The following is a 12,049-nucleotide window of genomic DNA, read 5'->3' on the forward strand; positions in this document are numbered from 1 at the left end:
TGAAATCTATTTGGCTAAGGTTTATGTAAACTTCCGACTTCAACGTGTGTGTGTGTGTGTGTGTGTGTGTGTGTGTGTGTGTGTGTGTGTGTGTGTGTGTGTGTGTGTGTGTGTGTGTGTACCGTAATTTCCGGACTATTAAGCGCACCTGAATATAAGCCGCACCCACTGAATTTAAAAAATATATATTATTTTGAACATAAATAAGCCGCACATGTCTATAAGCCGCAGGTGCCTACCGGTACATTGAAACAAATGAACTTTACACAGGCTTTAACGAAACATGGCTTGTAACAAAAATAAATAGGCTTTAACGAAACACGGCTTGTAACAAAAAAAAAATATTTGCAGTAAGCTTTAGTTGTCTTTTTGCACTGAGTCAAATCCTCACGCTGCTGTTTCCAATGTCTTATCATCGACTCATTAAGACCAAGCTCCCGTGCAGCAGCTCTATTTCCTTTTCCAACAGTAAACAAAAAAGTTGTTTGACCTTAACCCGTTCGGCAATTTCATTGGTCTAATGAAAGCTTCATGCCGCCAAAAAACTGAGCACGTCACAGAATGTGTTTTTTTGGAGAAAAAAAAAATGAAAGCGGGGAAAATCCATATATTAGCTGCGTCATTGTTTAAGCCGCGAGGTTCAAAGCTGGGAAAAAAGTTGCGACTTGAAGTCCGGAATTTACGGTATGTATGAAATCATACAATGTGATTTTCTGGATTTTTGTTTTAGATTCTGTCTCTCACAGTTGAAGTGTACCTATGATAAACATTTGACCTCTACATGCTTTGTAAGTAGGAAAACCTGCAAAATCAGCAGTGTATCAAATACTTGTTCTCCCCACTGTATGCATGCATGTATGCATGTATGTATGTATACGTTTTGAGGAAAGATAAGCAATATGGTATCTGGAATATATTGAATCTTCAATTAAACCTGAAATAAGTCCACTTCTCTTCGCTCTATCAACTTAACTTGCACATTGTTTTTTTTGTTTGTTACATGTACAAGGGGGAGGACGTATAATGCTTCCATGCAACGGTCTCTTTCAGCTCACAAGCCAGGCAGCACCCAATTTCATTGCTGTTTGCAGCAAATTTTTCTGTTGCAATTTTTTTTTCTACTTTCCCGGTGTGCTCTACTGAACACAACCCAGTTCTTCATATGGTCACGGTGTGCTCTTCTGAACATAACCCAGGTCTTCATACGATCATGGTATGCTTTACTCAACACAACCCAGGTCTTCATATGGTCACGGTGTGCTCTACTGAACATAACCCAGGTCTTCATACGATCATGGTATGCTTTACTCAACACAACCCAGGTCTTCATCCTTGGTTTCTGACATGCATAGCAGTAGTTAGTACACAACATTTCAACATTTCTTGTGTCCAATTGTTTTATTTCATACAAGGTCATGAATGTGTACAAAGGTCATTTTTGTACAATACAGATACAGGAACAGAGTGAGAAAATATAAAACCGTATAAAATGAATTTGAAACCCTTCTGGTGTGCCTAGCCAGTGGTTTACCTGTTCTCAAACAGTCATCTAAAGTTGGATCCAACCAGTGGTATCTATTGAGACTCTGATTCTTACACTCATATCAGTTTCTCTCTCTTATACCTCCACACTAACCAGCGTGACCACTGTCCTTTCTCTGACCCCTATTAAAGACAATCAATAAGTGTCCAAAATGGCATCCTATCCCCTACATAGTGCCCAGATTGGCTCTGACTAATTGTAGTGCACTAAAGGGAACAGGGTGTGATTTCAGATAGGCCTACAGTGTATATTACTGAGTCAGCATGATCACACTATGACAATAACATTCTATTTGTTATTCTGAGGTGGGAAACTAAATCTGAACGTCAAATCATATCAGCTATTATTTCTGATGTAGCTAGCTAACATCTTATTATAAAGTTATAATACTCACTTTAAAAAGAAGAAAATGTAGAAGGGAATTCATAGCATTTCTCTATTTGTATGCTACCATTAGAGTATGTAGTAGTACAGTAGTAGTTTAACATATTCAAGCAACAAAAACATTTTGTTTACAATAGAATTACTTAGCTGATCAAACATTTTAGAAAAACCTAAATCAAAGAAAATAACATTTGTGACATTCTGAAGAACAATATAACAAACAATATCCAGATAAAAGTGATCCATGTTCCCTTTGCTTATAGCAGTGTTTTAGGATGATGCTTTAACCTGAAGCTGCATAGGAAACGACAGACAGACAGAAGGCACAGTTCCCATGTTACTGGGCATACTGTATCACGACTCCTAGACAATATGGTGTGTTATTTATGATGGTCTATGGCCTGTACAGAAGCAGTAGCTAATTTTGCAGTTATGTTTGATCACATTCATTGTACATCACTATCCATTTCCACGAGCTGCTAAATGACCCCTGCCTTAGCTTGAGGACACATTGCTGTAAGGTACTTTATTTCACTGCAAAGAAGATCGGTATGGACTGAACAAGGAAGAGTTTGCGATATGCGTATCTCACTGGGTTTCTGCAAGCCTTCCTTCAATGCTCTACTATGCTCATACTGTAAGTTAGTAGTCTATCTATAGGATGTTCAATGTGAAATGTACAGTGTTGTATCAAAGAATACTGAGGTCTATTATGGAAAAACATGATTTGTACAAATTAAAACAAATGGATTGGTCTAACAAACTTCGACACCTTTTTAACTGCAAGAAGACATTAACTATCTACAGTGCCTTGCAAAAGTATTCATACCCCTTGGATTTCTTCATTTTATTGTGTTACAAAGTTTTGTCAACGATCGACTCAAACTACACCAATGTCAAAGTGGAATATTTTTTTTTTTTGAAGATTGATAAAAATAGATAACTAAAATATAGCCCCTTTGTTCAGGCAAGCCTAAATTAGTTTGGCTTAACAAAAGTTGACGTCGGAGCAAATGGCACCGGAGCAGAAGGCAAACGTTTTACGTGCCCCTAACCGATTGTGTTTTTTTTGTTTTATCTGCGTTGTTTGTAACTTATTGTTTTACTATGTTTGTACATAATGTTGCTGTTACTGTCTCTTATGACCGAAAATTACTTCTGGACATCAGGACTGCGATTACTCACCACGGACTAACAGAATCCTATTTCTTCTTTCATGACTCTGACGAGACCGAGGCGGAGGATATACGGCTCCCTTAGGAACAGGCCCTGACCCCAGTGATCTGCGTGAAGAGGAGGTGGAGATAGAGAGGCTGGAGGGCAGGCTGCCTTCTGAGGAGTAGGCGGCGATCGAATAAACCCCCACTCCCCGCAATTCTGCTCGCAAACATGCGATCTTTGGACAATAAAATGGACGAGTTATTGGGAAGATTAAACTACCAACGGGACATTAACTGTAGCATCATATTCTTCACGGATTCGTTGCTGAACGACGACAATATCAACATACAGCTGGCTGGTTATACTATGTACCGGCAGGATAGAACAGCGGCGTCTGGTAAGACAAGGAGCAGCGAACTATGTATTTTTGTAAACAACAACTGGTGCACGATATCTAAGGAAGTCTCGAGCCATTGCTCGTCTGAGGTAGAGTTTCTCATGATAAGCTGCAGACCACATTACCTACCGAGAGAGTTCTCATCCATATTGTTTGTAGCTGTTTACATATCACCACAGTCAGAGGCTGGCACCAAGATAGCATTGAATGAGCTGTGTTCCACCATAAGCAAACAAGAAAACGCTCACCCAGAGGCGGCGCTCCTAGTAGCCGGGGACTTTAATGCACGGAAACTTAAATCCATTTGACCTAATTTCTATCAAGATGTTAAATGTGCAACCAGAGGGAAAAGAACTCTGGACCCCCTGTACTCCACACAGAGATGCATATAAAGCCCTCCCTCGCCCTCCATTTGGCAAATCTGACCATAATTCTATCCTCCTGATTCCTGCTTACAAGCAAAAATGAAAGCAGGAAGCACCAGTGACTAGATGAAGCAGTGGTCAGTTGAAGTGGTCAGATGAAGTAGATGCTAAGCTACAGGACTGTTTTGCTAGCACAGACTGGAATATGTTCCGGGATTCCTCCAATAGCATTGATGAGAAGACCACATCTGTCATTGGCTTCATCAATAAGTGCATCGATGACGTCATCACCACAGTGACCGTACGTACATACCCCAACCAGAAACCATGGATTAGGCACAGTGGTCTCGTGTGGTTCAGTTGGTAGAGCATGGTGTTTGCAAAGTGTTTGCAACGCCAAGGTTGTGGGTTCGATTCCCATGGGGGACCAGTTCAGAGAAAAAAATGTATGAAATGTATGCATTCACTACTGTAAGTCGCTCTGGATAAGAGTGTCTGTTAAATGACTAAAATGTAAATGTAAAAATGATTACAGGCAGCATACGCACTGAGCTAAAGGCTAGAGCTGCCGCCTTCAAGGAGCGGGACTTATAACCCGAAAGCTTATAAGAAATCCTGCTATGCCCTCTGACGAGCCATCAAAGAGGCAACGTGTCAATACAGGACTAAGATCGAGTCGTACTACACTGGCTCTGATGCTCGTCGGATGTGGCAGGGCCTGCAAACCATTACAGACTACAAAGGCAAATAACACTGAAACATGCATGAGAGCACCAGCTGTACCGGAAGACTGTGATCACGTTCCCCGCAGCCGATGTGAGTAAGACCTTTAGACAGGTCAACATTCACAAGGCCGCAGGGCCAGACGGATTACCAGGACGTGTACTGCAAACATGCGCGGACCAACTAGCAAGTATCTTCACTGACATTTTAAACCTCTCCCTGTCCGAGTCTGTAATACCAACATGTTTTAAGCAGACCACCATAGTGCCTGTGCCCAAGAACAGTAAGGTAACCTGCCTAAATGACTACCGACGCGTAGCACTCGAGTCTGTAGCTATGAAGTGCTTTGAAAGGCTGGTCATGGCTCACAACACCATCATCCCAGAAACCCTAGACCCACTCCAATTTGCATACCGCTCCAAAAAATTCACAGATGCTGCAGTCTCTATTGCGCTCCACACTGCCCTTTCCCACCTGGACAGAAGGAACACCTATGTGAGAATGCTATTCATTGACTACAGCTCAGCCAGTGTTCAACACCATAGTGCCCTTAAAGCTCATCAATAAGCTAAGGACCCTGGGACTAAACACCTCCCTCTGCAACCGGATCCTGGACTTCCTGACGGGCCACCCCCAGGTGGTAAGGGTAGGGAACAACACATCCGCCACGCTGATCCTCAACACAGGGGCCACTCAGGGGTGCGTGCTCAGTCCCCTCCTGTACTCCCTGTTCACTCATGACTGCACGGCCAGGCACGACTCAAACGCCATCATTAATTTTGATGACACAACAGTGCTACGCCTGATCACCGACAACAACGAGACGAGCTTTTAGGGAGGAGGTCAGAGACCTGGCCGTGTGGTGCCAGGACAACAACCTCTCCCTCAACGTGATCAAGACAATGGAGGTGATTGTGGACTACAGGAAAAAGAGGACCGAGCACGCCCCCATTCTCATCGACGGGGCTGCAGTGGAGGAGGTTGAGAGCTTCAAGTTCCTTGGTGTCCACATCACCACCAAACTAACCTGGTCCAAGCATACCATGACAGTCGTGAAGTATGCACGACAAAACCTATTCCCCCTCAGGAGACTGAAAATATTTGGCATGGGTCCTCAGATCCTCAAAAGGTTCTACAGCTGCACCATCGAAAGCATCCTGACTGGTTGCATCACTGCCTGGTATGGCAATTGCTCGGCCGCACGGCATTACAGAGGGAAGTGCGAATGGCCCAGTACATCACTGGCTTCCTGCCATCCAGGACCTCTATACCAGGCGGTGTCAGAGGAAGGCCCTGAAAATTGTCAAAGACTCCAGCCACCCTAGTCATAGACTGTTCTCTCTGCTACCACACGGCAAGCGGTACCGGAGCGCCAAGTCTAGGTTCAAGAGGCTTCTAAACAGCTTCTACCCCAAGCCATTAGACTCCTGAACATCTAGTCAAATGGCTACCCAGACTATTCACGTTGCCCCCCTCCCTTTCCACACCACTGCCACTCTCTGTTGTCATCTATGCATAGTCACTTTAATTATCTCTACCTACATGCACATATTACCTCAACTAACTGGTGCCCCCGCACATTGACTCTGTACCGGTACCCCCCTATATTGTTATTTTTTTACTGCTCCTTTTTAATTACTTGTTACATTTCTCTCTTATTCTTATCCATATTTTTTTAAACTGCATTGTCGGTTAGGGGCTCGTAAGTAAGCATTTCACCGTAAGGTCTGTTGTATTCGGCGCATGTGACTAATAAAATTTGATTTGAAGTTATATGGACTCACTGTGTGTAATAGGGGTTGACATGATATTTTAGTGACTAACCCTTCCTCCGTCCCCCATACATACACCATCTATCTGTAAGGTCCTTCAGTCAAGTATTGAATTTCAAGCACAGATTAAATTACAAAGACCAGGGACCTTTTCAAAAGCCTTATAAAGAAGGGCAGTGATTGGTAGATGGGGAACAATAACAAATCAGACATTTAATATATATTTAAGCATGGTGAAGTTCATAATTATTCTGTGGATGGTGTATTAAACCACCCAGACACATAAAAGATGCAGTCCTCATTTTGAACTGAGCAGCAGGATTGAAACAGCTCAGGGATGTCACCATGAGGCCATTGGTGATTAAAAAAAGCTGTGATGGGAGAAAACTGAGGTTGGCCCAACAACATTGTAGAGACTCCACAATAGTAACTTACAATGGCAGATTGAAAAGAACAATACGAATATACAGAATAAAAATATTCCAAAACATGCAGGGATGAAGCTAAGCACATGCAAAATCCTTGAGGAAAACATGCTTCAGTCTGCTTTACACCAGTCACTGGGAGAGGAATTCACTTTTCAGCAGGACAATAACCTATAAAACAAGGCCAAATCTACACTGGAGTATTTTACCAAGAAGACAGTGAATGTTCCTGAGTGGCCAAGTTACAGTTTTGACATAAATATGCTTAAATCAATAGCGAGACTTCTTGACAGAGCTTGAAGAACTTTAAAATGAATAGATGGGCTAATATTGCACAATCCAGGTGTGTAAAGCTTTAAAAGACTTACCCAGGAAGACACAGCTGTAATCGCCCCCCTAAGTCAAATGTATTGATTTAGGGCGCTCAATACTTATGCAACGACTATATTTTTGTTATGTAATCTCTATTCATATTAAATCAATAAAACATCTTCCACTTTGACTTGAGTATTTTGTGTAGATTGTTGACAAAAAAAATATATTTTATTCCTTTTTAATCCCACTTTGTACCAACAAAATGTGAGGAAATCCGAGGGGTGTGAACACTTTTGCAAGGCAGTGTAAGTGTAGTGGTGGAGCCTCCCTAACGCCCATCCTAGTTGACAGCAGTTCTAGGCTAGCATGTAGGCCTGCTGCAGGGCTGCCCAACCCTCTTCCTGAAGATCTACCGTCCTGTACTTTTTCACTCACTCACCTGATTCTAATTATTAGCAGGTCACCCAGACCTTAACTAGTGGAATCAGGTATGTTGGAGGATGGTTGGATTGAAAACCTACAGGATGGTAGATCTTCAGGAAGAGCGTTGGGCATACTTGGTTTAAAATATCAAGAAATAGTTTTAAATGAAAAAGTATTTACAAATGTACTTATGTTATACTGTACATCTACATCCAGTGTAACTATCAATTTACTGTAATATAACCTATATACATACCACACGTTGTCCTCCCTCTCAGTATTTACCTTCAACCTCTTAGACAGTTTGCTGTACATTATTTAAAGTTACAGGAACATAGAAATGAAAATATAGGTTCATCATTCTCAGTATTGTGACAGCTAGAGAGGCCAGAGACCTACAGGGGTCTTAAGGGGAGGGTGAGGGGCCAGGGACACACAGGCTGGTTAGGGGGAGGTGGTGGGGCCAAGGACCCCCAGGGGCCTACAGGGTGGTTAAGGGAAGGATGAGAGGCCAGGGACCCACAAGGGTGTTGTGAGAGGAGGATCGGAGGCCAGGGAGCCCCAGGGGCCTGCCAGGGAGCCCCAGGGGCCTACAGGGGTGCTGTGAGGGGAGGGTGAGAGGCCAGGGAGCCCCAGGGGCCTATAGGGGTGTTAAGGGGAGGGTGAGAGGCCAAGGACCCACAGGGGCCTACAGGGGTGTTAAGGGGAGGATGAGGGGCCAGGGACCCACAGGGGTGCTGTGAGGGCCCCTGCTAGTAGAATATAGGGGCTGATCTGTCATCATTGATGGGTTGTCTGAAGTAAATCTCCAGGGCTCGGTCACTGTGGAGAGAGGGAGCAAGGAAGAGAGATGTTTAGTCTGGATAGAACACACATGGAAGACACTTTGGTCAAACCCCTAATCCCAATCCTAAAGTATTTATCTTCAGTCTGCTGTTTGGTAGATTATAGAGACCCCTATAGAAACCAGAATGTACAATAACAGTAGCCATTCTCCACTGACTAAATACTTTTGTTTCTCAATGTGTGTCTGTAGTTATTATTTATAAAGTGAATGTTAGAGCCAGCATGCAGGCGAGAACAAACAATGTAGTGCTTATTATTGGAGTGAAGTGTTAAACATTTAATCTGAGAGTACAGAACAGACAGGCAGGGTTAGAAGGACTTAGGAGTCTTCTGACACTTTTACCTCCATAGAAAAACATTATTTTGCAACCCAGGGCCTCCTGGATTGGCTGGAAGAAACCCCGACTCAGGAAGGAAAGCCAATCAGAGAGGTCGAAGGTTGGAAAAGGAAAAAACAAAACAGGGATGTCCAGCACCTTACTGAAGCCAGACAGCCAATGACAGCTGAGAGAACCAGAGAGTGTGTGATTAGTTGGTTGGCTGAGTGAGCGAGCGAGCGGCGATGGAGGCTGGTGACTTACTGACGTCCTGTTCTTTCAGAACCGGGACATTTCTGGACCCAAACTGGAAGGTAAAGAAAACCCTTGGGTTTGACTGCCTTAGTGTGCATCCAAAACTGCACCGTATTCCCTATGCAGTGCACTACGTTTGAGTGTACTATGTAGGGAATAGGGTGCTTAAAGCTCATCTCTCATAGTGAAGTCATGCATAGTGAGGTCACAGTTCTTAAAGGCATTGGCACAGCAAGTTAGTCTGATGTCAGATGAACATACGTTAACTGATATAGGGTTCATTTCCCAGACACAAATTAAACCTGATATGTGTCCACAACGGAACCCTATTCTCTATATAGTGTACTACTTTAGACCAGAGTCCTGATCAAAAGTAGCGCACAATAAAAAGGGATTAGGGTTCCATTTGGGAGGCAATCTATTCCTGGTTTAAAAATCATGGTTGCTTGAGAAATATTTTTTGTTGTTGTTCGAAGACTACAGGATTCATCTGTGTCTGGGAAGCCAGCTCTTTGACTGGATTTGTGAAGAACGATGGAAGACTGACAATACACATTTTCATGCCCTCCACTTAGCCAAGTCACAGCCTGATGTTTGTCTGCAGACATGTGTAAAAAGCCTAACCACAGGGCTGTCAAGGGGACATGTGTAGCTGCTATAGCACAGCACCTTCTCTACTACAGGTTTCCACAACCAGGGGTACTAGGACTATACACAGGGGGTACTAGGACTATACACAGGGGGTACTAGGACTATACACAGGGGGTACTTGAAAAGACTCATGAGACCACAGGGTTACTGGTAAAATGCACGTGGGGGGGGGTTACTCCGGGCACAGCAGAATTCAGTTGGTGCTACGGTAACAGAAACAGTTGGTGGTACGGTAACAGAAACAGTTGGTGAGACGGTAACAGAAACAGTTGGTGGTACGGTAACAGAAACAGTTGGTGGTACGGTAACAGAAACAGTTGGTGGTACTGTAACAGAAACAGTTGGTGAGACGGTAACAGAAACAGTTGGTGGGACGGTAACAGAAACAGTTGGTGGGACGGTAACAGAAACAGTTGGTGAGACGGTAACAGAAACAGTTGGTGAGACGGTAACAGAAACAGTTGGTGGGACGGTAACAGAAACAGTTGGTGGTACGGTACCAGAAACAGTTGGTGGGACGGTACCAGAAACAGTTGGTGGTACGGTAACAGAAACAGTTGGTGGTACGGTAACAGAAACAGTTGGTGAGACGGTAACAGAAACAGTTGGTGGTACGGTAACAGAAACAGTTGGTGGGACGGTACCAGAAACAGTTGGTGAGACGGTAACAGAAACAGTTGGTGGTACGGTAACAGAAACAGTTGGTGGTACGGTAACAGAAACAGTTGGTGAGACGGTAACAGAAACAGTTGGTGAGACGGTAACAGAAACAGTTGGTGGTATGGTAACAGAAACAGTTGGTGGTACGGTAACAGAAACGGAAACAGTTTGGGAACCACTGCTCTACTAGATCAGATCAGACAGTATTATACTGAGTGTGTTACACTATATCCACAGAGCAAGAAACTAGGGTAGCGTCCCAAATTACACCCTATATGGGCCCTAGTCAAATATATATATATTTTTTTAATTTAACCTTTATTTAAACTAGGCAAGTCACTTAAGAATAAATTCTTATTTACAATGACGGCCTACACCGGCCAAACCCGGACGACGCTGGGCCAATTGTGGGGCGACCTATGGGACTTGGAATCAAACCAGGGTGTCCTGTAGTGACTGCTGAGATGCAGTGCCTTAGACCACTGCGGCACTCGGGAGCCCAAAAGTACTCGGGAGCCCAAAAGTAGTGCACTGTGTAGGGAATATTGGTGCCATTTGGGATGCGTCCTATGGCTTCAGGCTATAACCCTAACACAACTGAAAGTTCAAACAAACTAGGATTATATTCACATGGCAGCAAAACTAGAGAAATACTGTCTAAAGAAGGAGAGGAGGCAGGAAGGAAAGGAGAGGAGGCAGGAAGGAAGAGGAGAGGAGGCAGGAAGGAAGAGGAGGCAAAAGGGAAAGGAGGTAGGAAGGAAAGGAGAGGAGGCAGGAAGGAAAGGAGAGGAATACATCTATAGTGCCCTTCACAAACACACACATTCACCACACACACACCGATACTCAAATGGTTCAAATCACATCATGATGACGTGGCGATCAGAGCTTGGTTGCTATGGGATACAAGAGGTAGTGCATAGAGGATGAGGTGGACAGGGAGAGGTAGGGATGAGGTGTGGACGATGCAGACGCCATGACAACAGACAATACTTCATATGTGGGAAATGATGTGACGAGTGATGATTCACAAAAAAAAAGATGGCAGAAAAAAGAACAAGTTTGGCCAGTACTGGTCCAAAACATACTGATGTCAATCAAAATAGAAAAAAATTTTTATTAAATAATTTCAAATATATATATTTTTTAAGTCATTAATTTGACAGAACAGATCTCTCGTCTGAACAAACTGTTTATTAATATATAGATATGTTTTATTTAGAATACTTTTTGTAAAAAGTCACCATACATTCAATGTCAAAGTTCAATAGTATCACATTTCTGATCATTGCACCTAGCATGCTCAAAGATAATAATAACTTTTTATATTATTCAAATAAATATTTTGTATTTTTCTGGAAATCTTTTTACAACAACACAATGCCTTTTTCAAAGAAATTAAGACCAAAAAAGGACATAATCACTCAGGACATACGATGATAATCATATTATTAAACATATTGTTTGTACTTTCTTTCAACTAGATCACAGCAGTTATGGAGAAAATTAGACAAAGGTCATGGAAGGATCAAATGGTTGTAGAGGGGTCAACTGCTGAAAGAGCATATTCAGGGGTCAGAAAAGGTCCAAACAGGTCCATCAAGGAGTATTTCAAGGAAATGAATATTTCAGACTGACCACTCATGGGATGGCTTGGAGGAGGTCCTAGAAAGGACTGGAGGTATATAGTGTGATTTGAAACCAGATATATTTTGCACTGTGAAACATTTATTTATATATTTTTTCAAAATAATCATCTTGATTTAAAGAATCATAAAAAGAGGAAAATACGAAATTCGTCCAGGATGGTAA

General features: G+C 42.8%; 1 protein-coding gene across 2 annotated transcripts in view; it reads right to left on the reverse strand.

The window, feature by feature from the left end:
- Positions 1–1,379: 1,379 nt before the first annotated feature.
- LOC106601470 (BAR/IMD domain-containing adapter protein 2) overlaps positions 1,380–12,049 on the reverse strand; it is a 139,873-nt gene continuing 129,203 nt past the window's right edge. Inside the window, exons 14-15 of one of the 2 annotated variants that reach the window (XR_014391726.1) lie at positions 8,936–8,978; positions 1,380–8,330 (exon numbers count right to left, since the gene is read on the reverse strand). Coding sequence is in view for 1 of the 2 variants with exons in the window: in XM_082972888.1 (XP_082829014.1) it covers positions 8,261–8,330 (70 nt within the window). In the remaining variant the exon portion in view is untranslated. The remainder of the gene's footprint in view (positions 8,331–8,935; positions 8,979–12,049) is intronic. The other variant, XM_082972888.1, reaches the window with a different exon arrangement.

Source organism: Salmo salar, chromosome 03 (genome assembly GCF_965601325.2).
Source record: "Salmo salar chromosome 03, fSalSal1, whole genome shotgun sequence".
In the NCBI taxonomy this organism is placed as follows: domain Eukaryota; kingdom Metazoa; phylum Chordata; class Actinopteri; order Salmoniformes; family Salmonidae; genus Salmo; species Salmo salar.